General features: G+C 49.4%; 1 protein-coding gene across 2 annotated transcripts in view; it reads right to left on the reverse strand.

Annotated features, from left to right (window-relative positions):
• Positions 1-16,142: 16,142 nt before the first annotated feature.
• The window catches only part of FGF18 (fibroblast growth factor 18), a 70,970-nt gene continuing 69,558 nt past the window's right edge, over positions 16,143-17,554 (reverse strand). Inside the window, exon 6 of one of the 2 annotated variants that reach the window (XM_066977023.1) lies at positions 16,143-17,246. In XM_066977023.1, coding sequence (XP_066833124.1) covers positions 16,980-17,246 — 267 coding nt within the window. In that variant the 3' untranslated portion in view covers positions 16,143-16,979. The remainder of the gene's footprint in view (positions 17,247-17,554) is intronic. The other variant, XM_066977024.1, reaches the window with a different exon arrangement.

Below are 17,554 nucleotides of genomic sequence, written 5' to 3' on the forward strand. Positions count from 1 at the left end.
AGCAGGGATGAGCCGTCATTCTTGCAGAACAAAATTCCACCAAGAAAGTGATCTCTCTGCTCATGATGGACTCCCAGCTCATGGCTATACATATTGCTGGGAGGTGATGGAAGGACAAACTGCCAAGCAACACGCCAATGGAAACCTTAACCCTGGAAATGTCCCTGCTCAGTACAGCTCCGCGCCCTGCCTCTGAGGTCAAGTGGTTGTCCCACAATATTTCCTTCTGTAACAGACACTGACCGCAGTCACCTTTGCTGCAAAGAGAAAAAATAGTTTGGGCGGTAACAGCCATCCTTCCCAGAGAGGATTAACCTGGTAGCTAGCGATGGCATGACTCCTGGAGAAGCAGAGAGGCCCCTCAACTCTCCCTTCAATTAATGACAGCCTCTTAACACACAGTGCCTCCCCAGGCATCCTTGCCCCATTTCACATCGCAGGTTTGATCTTAAAAGACTCACAGCCCAGGCAGAGCCACCAGGGCTTTCCTCTTGGCACCCAAAGCCCACCAAACAGAGGTTGGATGGGCACAAAGAGTCTCAGTTCCAAGCAGAAGAGACGCCCCGTGGTGGCAGGAGGCGTTAAACTAAGCAGCGCTCAGAAAAGCGGTGCTTGCGGCTGCCCCGCGTGCAGCTGCTGCGTGCTTCTGTGCCCAGGACAGGAGCTGCAGGCAGGCTTCTCTGCCGCCGATCCGACTCAAGCCCGTTCGCAGCCAGTTCTGTTGTTTTGGTCTTTCTTCGAGGGAATGAGCTCAGATGAAACCGAAGCAGGTGCTAATTAAAAACAGGGCTATTCTTCAAACTGGGCTTTTAATTACTGTAAAAATATGTCAAGGAAAGTTGCAAAAGGGAAGAAAAATAGTAATTCCTTGTGCTACCTGCCATTTTCACTTGATTACCATCACACTTTTCTGTAGAGCAAAAACATCAGTCCTTCATAACAAACTCCTCTCTTGGGGGCTAGTGTGAATTGAGAGCTGTGAGGCCCTGCCGTGGGCTCCAGAACTAGCAGCATAATGTCTGTAACAGACATGCTACCTAATTAAATTGTTAGGGAACAGGCTTTTATATCTTTAACACCTAATTTACTATTGTTTCTTTGAAAGTGTTTGGCTTCCCTGTGGTTTTTTGGGCCTCCCTTCTCAGTTTTACGACGGCTTTTAAGTTTTTCGTGTGTGTTTCAACTAAATAACCATTTTGGAGGTTTTGTTAGGGTCCCGGCTTGAGTCAGACCAAGGGAAACAGGGGCCTGTTTTACTGTTGTTCATGCTGGGTGAGTTACCACTACCGTGCTAATTATGTAATTACCCCATTTTAATAGCTATTGTATACTGCTTTATTGCTAACAAATCTTATTTCCTCTTTCTTTTCTCACTGATTGAGCGGTAAAAGTATAAGGACACACACAAATATTATACTGCACTATAAACCACGATACAAGCCTTGCAAGAGTTCGCAGGGCTCTAACCTTAAACGAGCATCTTGGCTTATACAAGTCTCCCTGGCAGAAGTGATGATGTAATTTTTGCTTACCAGGAAGACACAAAATTGCATTCCTTTCTCAAATACTATGTGCGATGCTGCAATGAGTGTTGCAGGGCTCTTAATGTAGGTTTGTACCCCACTTCCCACAAAAAGCATGGATTATACTTAAGATATCTTGATTGCACTGTACCAGAAATGAGTAATGAACACGTTACTTGATTAATTCCTCAGCAATATTTAAAGCAAAATGAAAGATTTGGGCCTTGAGAGGTGGGAGAACACCTCTGCAAAAATATTCCTGACTTGCTCCATTCCCTGGAGTAAGAGCAGGGGATAGAGCCAGAGGGAGCTAGAAGGTCCTGAGGGCTGAAGCCTAAGAGAAAGGGATGGGTGCTGTCCCGGGAGCAAATCCTCCTGCATCCTGATTTCTGAATGCTGAACTATGCCAACGTATTCTGTATTTATAGATACATAACTGTTCTGATGCTCTGACCATGCTCTTTTTAGATTAAAGTAAGCCTAATCTACATGAATTCCATCATTATACAGAAACCTTACCATTTTCCCTCTCTTCTTGCTTTTCCCCACAGACATCATCCCTATTTTATCCCAAAGGAATCCAGGTGAAATGCACATAGATTTCAGCTGGACCTCCACCCCCACAATGCTGGTACATCCCCAGCATGTGACAGCAAAAGCTGTCCCCCTCCTGGCTTTCGCCATGGATTCTGTTGAACTCCAGAATCCCCAGAGACCCATTCCCATTGCAAGTTAGGCATTGGCAAGGGTCTGCTGAGCACACGGCAGCCAAAGGTCCCCGCTGCCATCCTCCAGTCCTCCCTTGGCACCTGGAGCATCTCTGAAAACAGCAGCAGCCCTGCTCTCCATCACATTCCTCCTTAAATCCATCCTTTGCCAGCATATCTACCAAAAAAATTGACAGCAAAAAAATGAATTAGGCTGCTGGTGTGCTAAGACCACTGTCTATCATACTGAGCAATATTGGCTCATCGTCCTCCCGCGCTCGCTCTCTGTCTGCACCCATCTGCTGCCTGCAGGCTCGTGCTGGGGTTCAGAGCAGTGATGCTGCAAGGGCACAGGTCGGGGACAAAAGCTGTGGGGTGCTAGGGTGGCAGCAGCAGAGAGGGAGACACACATCTATGTGTATGTGCGTGCATGTATCAGTATACATATGTGTAGATATCTTGATCTGTAATTCTGTTCCTATTCCTATACCTGTACCTATAACTACACCTGTGCCTATATATCTATATCTATACCTATGCCTACACCTACACATACATCTGTATCTATTTGGGGGGGGAGGGGGCAGCCTTTGTCAGTCAGTGCCTCATTTCTGCTGGCTGGGTGGGGAAAATAAGGAAATAATCCCATTAGAAAATGGGATTTGGCTGACATCTAAATGTCTGCAGAGTGAGATCTCTTTGAGCTGCTTTGTCCAGCAGGAAAATCAAAGTGTTTCCTTTCATGCCAGACCCACAGGAAATCTCATATCTGCCTGGGCCATCATGGAGCGCCACAGCCAGGCACCTCCATGGAGCCTGGGGCAGCGCAGAAGGAGGGCCACGGTGAACATCAGGGGACAAAGCTGGATGAGAAGGGCTCTGAAAAGAGCCTGGGGATGAGGGGACCTGGAGCTACAGGTCTAGGACACACTGGACTGCTCAGAAAACACGGTGAAGAACATCACCCTAATCTGATGTAACACAAGATGATGTTTCCACAGTGGAATTTCTCAAAGTTTGTTGGTTAAATGTTTCAACATTCTGGATTTTTGCTGTGAATACCTACCAACATCTCTTTCAGTGCCTCATGCTAAGGAAAGGCTAGGCTGGAGAGACCAGGTGTGTGGACACTGTTGTACACCATCTGCTCCTCCTTCCAGCATGAGATGGACAGGGGAGTGGGGCAGGTATGTACTACATCATTTTTTTTAAGATGCCAGGGTAGAAGAGCAGAAAGCAGAAGCCAGTTCCCTTCATTTCTATCTCCCAGCTCATGTCTCAGTGACACACTCTGTTTCTGGGGCAAGCTCAGGAGAGTGTTTGGAGCCTCTTACTCTTGGACTGCCTCTTTTACCCAACCCACACCAGGCCAGGAATTACAGAAACTGTCTTTCAGAAGGTCCAGAAATCAAGGGCTGGTGCACAGAGCCCAAGACCAAACTGTTTATAACCTTTAGCTAGAACTATCACCTCTCTCTGCTCAGGTGCTTCTCTAGGCGTTGCCCAATGCCGCTCGGCTGCCTCATCACCCCTTTGTGGTCCTCAGGCTGGCCTTGGCATCACCACACTGTCAGCTGTGCTGCAAAGAAGGGACAAAGCCCCAGACGTCGCACAGCCCACGCTGCCACCCATGAGCATCTACTCGGCACTAGTGACCACATAGCAATGAATGATCCCAGTTGTGCAGCTGCTGGCCCAAACCCTGGGTGCTCAATCCAGGCTTCAGCAGAGGACTCAGGCAGAGGAGTAGCTTTCCAGCAGCTGTTGAAGGCATTGCCCCAGATGTGCCCATGATCTCCGCACTTCAGACCCCTCTTCCTGACCCTCAGAAGGACCAAGCCTGGCCGACCCATCCCACCCCCCAAGCCCAAGAGCTGTATGAGTGTTAGGTCTCGGGGTGGAGACACAAACTGCAAAGCATCACCCCCCCCATTTCACAAATGATTTCCACAAGCTTCTGCTTTCCTCCAGCACACACTACCCTGAAAGAGTTAAGAGGGATTTACAATATTTTAAACTTATATTACTCACTTGTATTGAATTATTCTTGGATCACATATTAAATGGAGATTTTCCGTATATCTGTCACAGATGGGAAAAAAAAATCATCTATGGATGAGTGTAATCCATTCATTGGTTTACGGATACAGCCCTCTCCGGGGATTGTCAGAAATAAACACGATGTCCCTGTTTGCAGGATTTTGCATTTGGATTGCTGAGCTAGCTGAAAAAATGTGTGAAATCACATGTAAGCCAACAGCTCCCTATTGACTCGGCATATGAACAAGCTCACATGTGTTATTTATTCCAGCAAGCCCATGGACTGTGTCGTGCACATAAAATGCTATAGCCTGCTCTGAAACTAGAGGGGATAATAATCAATAATGCTTTGTTCCTAACGCATCTTTCATGTGCAAATACCAACGGGGTGTCGGGGTGCTGAGCGCTGACACCCTGGATGCTGCAAGGGGGAGAGGCAGCAATGCCCAGGGAGGCTCACGCAGAGCATCCCTCGGAAAGGCGGCACTGGACCAGTCCCTCCAGTCCTGACCAAACGCCGTGCTTCTCTTGGGCATGCTAAATACATGGATTTGTGGTTGTTTGTTCATTTGTTTTGAAGGAAAGAGCGTCTGCTGAAGCGGCTTTCCAGTTACCTGCTATGATGCGTCACAGCGGTTAAAAGCCGCTTGTTATTCTGGGAACTGCCTTGAGGAATTAGGGATATCAGTGTGCCCAACACAAGGCTAGGAGGAGAGGCGAGATCCCCCCTGGCCCCCAGCACCTTGCCCCTACTCCTGACCCGAGGTGTCCCTTGCCCAGCCTGGCCCTCACACCACTTCCCCCGGGCACCGCACGCACCCTCCCCAGCGGGATGGCGTGGCCGGCGTGGCACAGCTCCAGCATGGCATCGCCCTCACCGCACAGCTACCGGCTGGGGGGATAATTAGTGCCTGCCCCATCTACTAGATGAGCTGGGGAGGCGAGGCAGGGGAGCTCTGCCAGCCTGCGCTTAACTCTTCCTTCCTCAGACATCTCCTCGCTGAGGGATGCCACAGTGGGAAGGGTCCCATGGGGACCAAAGGCGAGGCTCGGAGTCACCCAAAGTACCCACCGCTGGATGAGCAGGTTTGGGTTTCCCAGCCACAAACCCCCTCCGTGCCCCGACCCCATCCAGAGCAGCATCCTCCGTGTGCCGCTTTAAATCGGGCGCTGGCATTTGGGAGACGAGGGAGGATGCTAACAACTGCAGAGCAAACGCAGACGCGGGATTAATGCTGCTCTCAGCAGCAGACTTCTTTCCCGCATTAAAGTCAACACATCACCCAACACTTACTTCACACCCTCCCCGGGGTGGCCGGAGAGTTCCCTTTATAAGGTTAATACCTTCTCCGCCCCCGCCCCCCAAAAGAAACAGGATATTTCCTAGCTAATTTGTATGTGTCTAATTTTCATATCAACAATATCGAAGGCGTGATCAGGGGCTTTTTAGGTTTGCTTTATTTCTCTCCACGTTGCTGCTCTCACCGAGTCCATTTTGATCCTTCCTCTCCTTTCCCAGATTCTAGTATCCACAGGTTTCTGGGTTAACAACAAAATAACACATGCTGGAACCTGTTCAGATGGTGGTGTGTTTTTTTTTTTTTTTCTTTCTTTCTTGCTTGGAAAACCTTTTCCCCTCTCTTTCACCCTCCCTGCCGGGGAGTTCAAAGGGACATGTTCGCAAACACGGCAGCGCTCGCCACACCCACACTTGCCACCTTGAGGGAGGGAGCGGCACGAAAACTCGCTGGTGAACATTTGTGCAAATATTCATCTGGCATCTGCTAATGTCAAGTCTGGCTGGATTGGGGCGAGGAACTGTCGAAAAGCATAAATGAGGCGGGCAGACAGCAAGCACCGAGCTGCTTCGTTATGCAAACAGGAGCCACTCGCAGCAGCCCTGGCTGCACCGAGAAGGGGCTTCTGCTGCAAGGCATTTCGTCCCTGCTTTGCCCCATGCTGCCCTTACCCTGACATTTCTCATGCAAAGGCCCTGCTGTACTGAGTGCTGCACCAACCCACAAATGCAACCCGTGGTCATGCCAGCTCCCCGGCCACATCCCTGTGCCCTCTGCATGCAGAGCAGGCAGCAGCCGAGGGCACTGCAACGACCAGCTGGGTGCCAGCAGAACCAAAACGGTCCAACAGCTGCAAACAACACTTACCTTAAGCCCCTGGCATTAATGGGGCAGCCACATCACTTGTCTCATTAATAAAACATCCTCAGGTAGCAGTGGTCCCCTTCACACCCTGAGCAGAGGGCTAGGGAGTCCAGGAGTATCAGAGCACCAGGACAGAGCCCTGACGGAGAAGCCCTGGTAGAAAACTGAAGCTTGGCTCAGAGGGTGCTTGGGACATGGCAGGATCAGGCCCATTCCTCCTGCACAGGACTGGGAGAGCTTTCAGTGCACTGAGCTCCTCAAGGTCAACGTTGGCCACAAGGAGCAAAGACAGACCCATCCTGCCCTGCTGTAGTGCAGGGGGTGGGCTGGGCTCCCATTTGGGCTTAATCAGCTAACGAGCCCTGGCGCAGGACAGGAGGACGAGCCCCGTGCCCTGCGCCTGCCTGAGCATCTCTGCGGGACCCCGTGGCACCGAGCGGCAGGGCTGTGGGTTCCTGGTTTGGACTGGAAACGTTAGGGAGATGGATCTGAATTCCTTCTCATCAGCCTGCTTTATTATTTATGACTGGGAATGGTTCCCACTAGGAACGTGTGGCTGGTTATAATTTAAATGTTTCTTCTAACTCGGGAAATTTCCAGGAAGGTCTAATAGTAAACACAATAATGTGCCCACAAGTAACAAATCAGCAGTCCTGTTTGTTTAATTCATTTGCCCAGAAAAATAATTAATGCAAAACTGATGGTGGATTTTGTTTGTTCCCTAAAACAATGTTATCAGTACATGCCCACGGTGCATTTATACTGCAATTATGAAGGTTTTTCCAGCTGGAAAGAGAGTCAGCTTAACTTTTTTCTTTTAAACTAATGACCATTTAATGTCAGATAAAAGGTTTAGAGGAAAGGATTAAGTACCACTTTCAACAGAGATGCAGGGAGATAATTGACTCAATTTACCCCAGTCCACGTGGGTGCAGGGACTCAGCCTCCTTAGCAGGTGTCCCTGCCCTCCAGAAAGATGCGGATGTTTCTGGTCTGGAAGCAGCCACGCTCTCCAAACAGTGGAGGAGAAATTGCGGGACGGATGTGAAGTCGATAATAAAACCCCAGAAGCAGATAATGATCCAAAACACTCGCAGCAGGGTCTGTGCCAGGAGGCGTGGGCGCAGCCCTCCCTGGCTCTCCAGCCTCCAAGCCCAGCCAGAGCCCCGCTCTCGCTCTCACCCACAACCTCTTCTCTGGAAGCTTCCAGACCAAACCGCTTCTGCTCATCCCTGCCTGTCCCTTTGATGCGATTTTTCTTCCCCCATTGGTGCTGTTTCCGATGCCTTGTGGTTATCCATCCTGGAGCTCTGTGTGCGCTGGGACCCGGGGCAGCTCCAGGTGCTGGGGCTGAGCCTCCGCTCCTGTCTCAGCCTCCGTGGCGCTGCCTCGCCACCGAGCAGAGGCCAGCACGGCCCTGCCTTTGGCTGTGAAGCAGCCAAAAAAGGGTTTGGTTTCCATCCTGGTGCCTGAACCACTTGGCTCGGGTGGACGAAGTGCATAATGCAAAGGCATGCACCCCGTCACCATGCCCGCATCCTGGCTCCCGCACCAAACAGCGCCACGCATGAGCCACCTGTAAATTTGCAAGGGGAGGCTGTGGATGCTCCAGGGAGACAGAAGGGCTTCTGCAGGGCCCGTGGCCAAGCAGGTGGAGGGACAGCAGCACCCCCAAGCATGTGTCCCACCACCTGAGCCTCTTGCTTGGAGCAGCTGGCCGGGCAGGGCGAGGTTCTGGTGGTGTTGCCTTCTTCCCAGCGCGTGACATGGTCCCAGGTCACACCTCGTGCAGGTACGAAGCAAACATCCAGCCCTGAATCACCTGGCTCCTACAGCAGATCGGAGATTAGGGCACTCCGGACCAGGTTCAGACCACCTACGGGGACAGCTGGCAGCAGCAGCAGTGAGGTTCAGCCGCCCAGGACATCCCGATCCCTGCACAGCCCTGCTCTGCACCCACACTGCTTCTCGACCCCCCAGAGCAGGACCATCTGCACTTAATTGCTTTTCTGGGACTATGCTGGAGGAAGCCAGGTGGTTCCATGGAGGCAGAGCCGGTTGCCCTCTCCAGTTCCAACCAGGCAAGGACAGGCTCACACAGCTGCCATGTGAGCAGGCAGGCCTGTACCTCATGGGACGTACTTCAGGATCCACCATGAGGAAATGCAGAATGGTATTTGCAGGCAGTGTGGCTCCTTGGGGAAACGTGGCTCTGGATCTTCGTGTAGGGGTGGAATGGTAACAGAGGGAGGAAGGACCCTAGGAGGGCATCACGGAGCCCCTTGGCTGCTCCTCCAGCCAGCACAGGAGTGTGAGAGATGACAGGGCTGTGTGCTAGAAAGGGAAAAGGCTCCAAAGCACAACGGGAGGTGTCTCGTGCAGAGCAGTTTAGCATGAATAAAGCAGGGATGAGCCACCACAGCTTTCACCATGTGGAAGGGGAGAACCGCCCGTCCATAATGATAAGGTGCTGAGTGCCCTCCTTGTCCAAGGCAGGTCTCTCACAACATGGAAGTCCTCCATTGACGAGGAGCAGGTCTTAATTTTGCATCCTGGTCCCCCTTCCCAGATCAGAGCTATCACCAGCACGGGTGCGCCCCCAGAGCCCGAGCCCCAAGGGACAAAACCCAGTCCTGAGCCATGTCCCACCAGCCATGCCCCACACCCGCCTCGCAGTGAGTCCCAGTGGTCAGTCTACAGCCCCTGTGTTAATTTTCCTCAAGCCCAGAACTGATCTCTTTTACCAGGTTTGAAGCCCGCTGCCTTTCATGGAATTTCCCCGCCTGCGTTTTGGGAGCAGGTGAGCGGGCAATCCCCATTCACTTCGCCTGCAGTCTAGACTATTCATTACTTTCCTGTCTCTAAATGAGGCGGGCGCAGTCCTTTCAATACCTCTTCATAAAGCGTTCCCTCGCAAGGCCTCTAATCGTTTGCATTGTCAGCCTCTGAGCACTTATTATTCCCCCTACATCCCCTCCAAGATCAGATATCCAGCCCAGAGCCCAGCACTTCAGCACAGGTCTCCTCGGGATTCCCGACATGAGCAGGCAGCCTTTCAGGAATACTTTTCGTCCCTCTCTTTAACCATCCCCATATTTTGTCTTACTTTTCTGACAGCAAAAAGGAAAAATACCTCGGAGTCGTCGAGGATGGTTCAAGAAAAGTGCGAGCAATTGCAATTAATTTGGAGCCCACGGAGGTGTGCGCAGAGCTCGAGCTATTCCTCACAGAGTGCCATGCCCCGCGGTTGCCGGTGGTGAATTTTAGCTGCCATTGTGCTGCCCATTCTCCTAGCTTTGTGTGGTCTGACAATATCTCAACCCAAGGTGGTATATGGTTGCAGGCACTGCCGCTCTCGTTATTTACAATGGCTAATTAAGATCCTGCTACAACCTTCATCCCACCCTTAATTCTTATGAAGCAGCCAACAAAAGGTTTTGATTTCCTTTTTGGCTGGAAGACCTTTTGGCTTCTGCAAAAAGGGGATTAAGAATGAAAGCACATAAAGGTATGTGCACAATCACAAAGTCATAACAGCTCTCCCAGTGCAGTCTCCCAGGAATGAAACGCAGCATTAGCAAGAAGGGCTAATTGGGACTGGTTTAAGGAGCGCACATTGTGTAGCAGAGTCCGGTAACACTTTTGATCAAGCAGACAACACAGCCGCAAATTACTTTCTTCCCTCTCCAAAATATCTGACCCCAGAGGAAATGGTATTTTGCCTTTCCCTAGCAGTTCAGAAGGACAGATGGGATGGAAACTGCTGGTGCACAGGGACGTAGCCTGGACAAGGAGACAGGTCCCCACCACTGGCTCTGATGGCACTCACCAACGTCACGGCTGTCACAGCCCCATAACTTGCCAAAACCTTTTGCCTAAAGCCGTGGGCAGTATTTTGGGGTTTCAGAGCCACACCAGAGCAAGCAGGCTCCATCCCCCCTTGGCATTTGAGCAGAGGTGGGTGTAAGACCCAGTCTCAGGTGCCTCCTGAGAGCCTCCTCGCTGCAAACCTTGCTCATGAGGGAGGCAAAGAGGATGGCCTCCCTCCTGCTGCCTCCCCCAGAGGCAGCAGCACCCATCGAGGGCTCTGCTGGGTGCTCCCCTCCCAGCCCAAAGCTTCCCCTCATGGTCCCCATGTCCCCGAGCCAGCTCTGTGAGCCAAGCTGGGGAATCTGGTTCATTAGCTCTTGGCAATGCCACCACCCCGAAATGTCATGGCATGCAGAAATCTATGAAAACCAGAGACCTGAGACATGTGTTTTTGTTTGTTTGCATGTGCCAACATTTCCAATGTCTCAGAAATGTGTGCCTGCAAAAGCTGCATGTGTGTTATTCATTTAGGATCATTTTCAGCCCTTATAATAGGAGGCTCATTTTATCCTTTTGAAAACTCCCGAGCAGAGATGATCACAGCCCTAAAGCCTGCCATTGCTGTAAACAACATTTAAGCTCCACGTAGCTGACTCTCCTTGGGAAATAATAGTGCCATGAAGGAGTGGAAGGGTTTTCACTATTTGCCTGTGTCAGATACATGGATAGATAGGCAGCTAATTCCTTTAGGCTCCTTTGTAAACTCCAGCCAAGATTTTTACATTCTGATTCATGCAAATACGGTCATATGATCAAAGTAACATGTGCTACCTCCCAGAAACTAATGCACTAATCACTTATGTGCCCTGGGCCATGGCCTATCTCACACCTTCGCTTTGCTCCGTGGTTCCTGACACTGCTTCCTCCTGTCTTTGCACACAACATCCCCCAAGTAGACAGCCAGCCTGGAATAGGGCTTGCTTCAAGCTGGGAAGCATCACAAAATGCCCCAAAAGCCATTGCCTTCTCCCTTTCTTCTTCTCCCATGCCAAGGTTGCTGAAGGCAGATTTCGTCCCGGCTACTCATGGTGACAAGGGACAGCAACACCACAACAGAGCCGCGTTCCTCAAGATTCCTTAGCTGGAAAGTTTTGGGATGAAATCTCCGAATTACAGTTTTCTCCCAAGATTCCCACAAGTCCTCCAGCTTACTCAGGATGCAGTTTCGGAATTGCCTGCTCTGACAGCAAAAGGACGTCCCTTGCTCTAGCAGGTGCAAATGCAGCCGGGGTGAGCAGGTTTGGGATGCTGGGCTAGGAGAGGGGCTCCTGGGGTCTCCATGCCCTTCCGTGGCCCCATCCCTTTGGTTGCACCGGGACCCCCACCACCCATGTGCTCTGCCATGGGGCTTCCAGCCTGGTATGATCCATGGTCTTTTGAAGCCATACCCTCACACAGGTATTGTGTCCTCCTGCATGAAGCTGGTTAAAATGCCATGGGGTAAAGTAAACCATGCTATGAGCTCTTTTCCTCTGGTTACAATTGCTGGAGAAGCCTCGTCACCTGGGATTCATGTCCTGGAGACAAGGGGGTGGTGGTGGAGGAACAGCAGGAACGGGCAAGGCATGGCTAACCCAGGAGGGCTGGGGACGTGGGGATGTCCACAGGCTCCAAGGAATATCTCTGGGTGTCATCACACGGGGCACACCAGTGGTTGGAGTGGGGTCGCATTTGCTGAAGAGACAAACTGCCACAGGAACAGCATTTTAGAGCGGGGGGGGGGGGGTTCAAACCTCTTTGGATATTTTGAAATCAGTTTCCACTGAAAAATAAGCAGGGGAAATTTCTTTCAACACCAAATATTGTGGTTTTTTTTGTTTTCAAAGTGAAGTTTCTGATTTGTCTCTTTCTTTTTTTCCCTTTAAAATCATCTACACTTAAGAAGCAAATTGTTAAATAGGTTGAATTAAATGTTTTTGGTAAACCCAAATCTCTCCACCCAGTACTTTGTCTCACTTAAAAAAGAAAAGTTTCAGTTTGACCTGATTTTTCCTCCCTAAATTTTCAGCTCACACCGTTGGAAATAACAGAGTCTACGTAGGTTACATCATTCGTGAGGAATCTCCTCTCATCCGTCTCCAAATGAATAACAACAAACATTCAAAAAATAATTGAAGTTTTATATATATCCCTTGGCCATTCAGGTGGTATGGCTGGCACGAGACAGCAGCACTTTAAACAGCTGTTGTGAATCTTAAGTGTAAACTTCCACCCTTTGGCAGTAAATCAGGAAATTATGCATAGGAATATACCTGCTTTCCCTCGGAGCAGACAAAAATTGCAATGTTTAATGCCTTGAGAGGGAATGGGGGAGAAAAGTTTTTCCCCAGGGTCACCCAGGCTTCGTCCCTCCCTTCCTGCTACTGCCAAGGGCTGGGCGAGGGGGACCGGGGTAGGCAAAGGGCTTTGCAGGGACTGTTCACAGCCTCACCGGCATCCACACACCTCCTCCTTCTTCATAGGCAGGTACCTGCCTTGGAGATTAAAGAAAGAACAAGCACTGCTCCACACACATGCGCTTCTTCACATAACACAACCTTATTTTCCAAGGCTAGGTATGGTAACACAGCGTGCTCTTCCAGCCAAGTTCACATGTGTTTTGTGTTAGCCAACCTATCCCACCTAGAGCCTACTCAGTGTCAGAGCTTTGCTGGTGGACAAAGTCTCCTCGGGGAGACAAATCAATCGACCATCTTCTACAGCCCGGCCTGGTGGGGCCAGGCCTGCAATGACAGCTGCGTTTGTTCAACAAGGCAGAGGCAAAACGAAAATACGCCATTGTTGAGCAGGAAACACCAAACCAGCTTCTGCTTGGGTTAGCTGAGCTCACCTGGGCACCTTGCGTGGGGATCAGGACACTCCTTGGCCTCTTGACCAGTGCTGAGCCCCAGGCAGGGTGTGACAATACTGTGGTGAAGGTTTGCTGCACCCTCCTCTGCCCAGAGCTCCATGGAAGGCAAGGTTGAAAAGGGAAGGGCTGATCTTAGCACAGCACAGACAGCAGTTCACGAGACCCTTTAGTTAGGCTGTATCTGCCCCGATGACAGCTGGACCTATTTCTATCCAGACTCTTTCCCTCCTCATTGCCCCTCAGACAAGAGGTGCTACGGGAAGCACACCAGTGCAAAGTTCAGATCTGGACCAGGATCCAGATTTTTGCAGAGCTCCAGTGCTTCACCTGGGGCTTGGGCTCTGCTCAGGACAGCCTCAGAGCCCAGCTGGGCATGGACCACTGACCCATCACTGTCATGGGACCAGCACAGGAGAACCACCAGGAGAGCCACCGCACAGAAGATCTCCCCAGCCAGCAGTCCAGTTTGTGCCAATCACTCAACGTATTGACAAAAAACTCTTATCTGGACCTACAAAGTGTCCCCCCTTGGATGGACTCACATTCTGGCATGCCCATGGGCCCTGCAGCATCTGCACCCAGCTCCATGACCAACCCAACCACGGCGTTCCCAGAGCATGCCATGATCTGATCCCAGCTATGGAGACATCACTACAAATCCAGCTGTATTCCTCAAGCCATAGCTACAATCTGCTATTATGAACTTCAATTAAGCAGTGTATTTGTTTAAAATGTGCCCACCCAGAGCTCCACACGCATTCATGCCATCAGTTGCTTCAAGCAATCGCCTGGCGCTACACCCCTTGCTATTGAGGTTGTTTCCACAATAGTAATTAAATCCTCATTAACAGTTTTCAATTATAAAGTAAATGAAAGGTAATAGCCTACAAAGGGAACCGTAGATCATATCCAGGGAGCCTGAAGAATTTCTGAAAGGAAGAAATAAATGCAGAAAAGCTTCTTCTCTACAGAGAGTGGGGCTGCTGGTGGCCACTGGCAACCTCCAGCCTAACCATGGGGCATGACCCAGGCCTAGAACCACCATGTGCCCAGTGGCCGTCAGCATCGGCCTGTCCAGCTCTTGGCATGTGATGGATTTCCCCTATTTCTTCTCCTTTCTTGAGTGTCTCTGCTCCCGAGCACCCATTTGCCCTTCCTGAAGGTGCTCTGAAGGCAACCCGGTGATGCAATCATCTCATCTATTCTGCTGCTTTTTGTTGTTGTTGTTTTAACGAAGCATGAGGAGCGGATGTTCAAACACACACAGCATACACCATCCTCAGCCAACAGAGCTCTCTGAAGGCACCTAACCCAGGGGAGCAACGCCATCTTCTCACCACAGTGACTTTTCACAGCCTGAGGAGCCCACCTCACTGCCATCCACCAACTACTTCTGCAAACCACAACTGTCAGAGGCCCCTGTTGCCAATGCACAGCCCCTAGTTTGCACTTGCCAGACTCCAAACCCCTTCCTGTGGGCATTGCGGGACAGGGAGCAGATCTCCCCCAGTTGGTCTTGGCCTCACAGGAGACTCCTTCTGCACAGCCCTTCTCCATCACTGACTGCCTCCACCCCTTCTGATTTCCCCAACGGCAAACAAACCCTGTCATGCTGACAGTGATCCTCAGTGCTATGGGCCATGGCTGTATTTCAAGGAAAAGAAAGGCATCCATAAACCCTTTCTTGCTCTGGAAAGCATCTGGGTTTCTCCTCTTGGAGGAACTCACACAGCAAATGTACAGCCGCTCCCCATCGCCCACCCCCAGAGCTTCTCTGAACTCTCCCCAAATCTCTCCCACGTGAATCAATCTGAAGGCAAAGCTGGCAAAGCCTTCCAGCCCCCACCAACCATATCCACCACCGTGCCATCAGACAGCAAGGTCCCGCTTCGGTGCTGGTCCCCAGGTGGGTCAGGAGTGGCTCCCACTGGAAAATGGGCTGCCCAAGCCACTTCTCCCACTCAGACATGAGTAGGGCATCACCAGCAAGGCTGCCCAGCCTCTCTCTGGGCAGCTTGGAGTGACCCCGCTCAGCATTGTTCATTTTTCTCCAGGCTTGCGAGGTTTGGAGATTTGCTCAGATAAGCATCCTCAAGTTTGCATGCTTATCTGCACCATCTCCCCAAATGGCTTTGATCTGCAGGATTTGGCTGCAGCTCTCAAAGCTATCTTGAGAAAGCTTGCTCTTGGGAGAGCCGTTCCTCTGATTAACAAGAAAAAGCTTTCCGAGTGGCTCTGAGCAGTCGGAGCCCTGCCTGGAATCGGGGAGTGCAGAAACGTGAGCACACAGCAAGAAGAAAGTCAAGCGAACTTTTCCTTAAAGCTTGGCTGGGGCTCAGTTGTCGTTTCAGCTATAATTTAAGGTCGACCATTCCACCTTCTTGCTGCTCTCCATTTAACATCGTCTCACCCACCTCACCAGGTGGGTCAGTACACGCTGCTGGCAAACACGGAGCAGCACTTTGTGTTTACACGTGGCTTTACAGCATCCAAATTCTCTGCAAAACACTTGCGAGGAAAATTGGCTGTATTGAGGAGGAAAGCAAATCAGCGAGAGGCTGGGGGAACAGGGCAAGGAGGGAATGGGTCCGTTTGGGGCTTTGCTAGGTCTAGGGAGAGTTTTAAAAGATAGAAGAATACTGAAACACGTCAACTCCATGGAAACAAATAGACCCTCTCAAAAACTCCTGTGAAGGAAACACGAGCTACACGTAAGAACATGTTAATTGAGTCATATGCTAATTTTCCAGTTTACCTTCTCCTTGGCCAAAGCTTTAGGAAATATTTGGTGTACTGAAAAGTATCAAATTTAAGCCTTGCTCTTGAAAAACTCCAGCACATCAGCCCATCACCCCACATAAGATTTCTCCCTTTTGGAAATGAGGGAAAAGAAAGAAGACAATGTAGAGGAAAAGGAGGAATCACAGACTTAGCAATGATGTTTATAGAGGAGAAACCATCTCAAACATACTGCGTAGTCCTCACATAAAAGGTAAATGTTCATCAAAAAAAAAGCAACAACAAACAAAACCAACGCTATTCAGCAAAGGGAAAGAAGCATGAACAGCAAAAATATATACATGTGTTTTAAATAATTTTTTTTAATTGTTGAGGCAGTAATACTTGGTTCATGGAACTGCAATATACAGAGAGGTGAAATAAATAGCTTATATATATATAATATATATAATATAGCTGGTTTTAAAATATTCCCTTATCATTGGTGTACTAGGTCATTTTGTAGTCACTTGAATGTATTTAGCAGCATTCTCCAGAACTGAGCATAATGCAGGATCACGGAGCCGTGACACCTTATGTCGTCAGAAAGGTTACAGAAGATCGATGCGTCGAGAACTCCACGGAAACTCAGTCACTGCGGCACACACCATCTTGTCTCGGTCCAGCTTGCAGCAGACAATAAATAGATTACTGCAAAACTGGCAATTTTCAGGGCAGGGTCTCAGTAACTTTGGGAAAGAACTTTGGTTTTCTTTGGTTTTATTTATTTATTTTTAATAATTACTTTTTCCTCTGGGGATATGCTTGAAAAGTTGTCCTTTCCAAAAAGAGAAATAAGCACCTGTGTGTCATCAACAACAAGAAGTCAATTTAAATAGAGCAGTTCATTTTGTTTTTCAAGTCACAATAAATCCCTAACAGCTTTTCCCCAGCGTTTGCCACCTAGTCTTTTATTAATTTTTTTTATTTTTATTTTTTTTAAACACAATGTACAAAAATAGAGCTTCTTCCTTATTTTTAATGTAAAAATATTCCTCTGGTGCAGTTTTTTTTGTGGTTTATTATTGTGACACTGTTTTGTCTATTTTTAACTGGGGTTGGTGGGTCGTATTCTCTTAGTCCTCTTGGTGACTGTTGTGTACTTGAAAGGTTTCTGTATCTCCACTTGCCCCTTTGGGTACCTCTTCATAAAATGTACATCTTGCTGGTTCTCCCGGGTCTTGGGCCCTTTTCGTGGCCTCCCTTTTTTGGTGAATCCAACATACCAGCCTGAATATTTTGCTGACATCAGTGCCGTATAGTTGTTTTCTAGGACTTTTTCAATGAAGACACACTCCTTGCTGGTGCCATCAGGCTGAAAAAGGAAAAAAAAAATCATTATCCAAATGCAAGCACAGTGACCAAAACCCAATTTGGCATAAATAAAATCATCGCATCTGGACTCTGGTTTTGGTTCGACATTGATAATAGGAGCAGTAACAAACATCAGCTCAAATAGAAATGATTAAAAAACATAAGATCATCCATTATGTGCTTTTTTTTAAGCACTTCCATCCAAGGGGAGATTTTTCAAAGACAACAGTTTATCCAGTCCAGCTCCTTCAACTGCAAGCAAAGCAAGACATTTTGCTTTGCGTTTTCCACTAGCAAGGAGGATGAATT

Source organism: Anser cygnoides, chromosome 14 (assembly GCF_040182565.1).
Source record: "Anser cygnoides isolate HZ-2024a breed goose chromosome 14, Taihu_goose_T2T_genome, whole genome shotgun sequence".
Taxonomy (NCBI): Eukaryota; Metazoa; Chordata; class Aves; order Anseriformes; family Anatidae; genus Anser; species Anser cygnoides.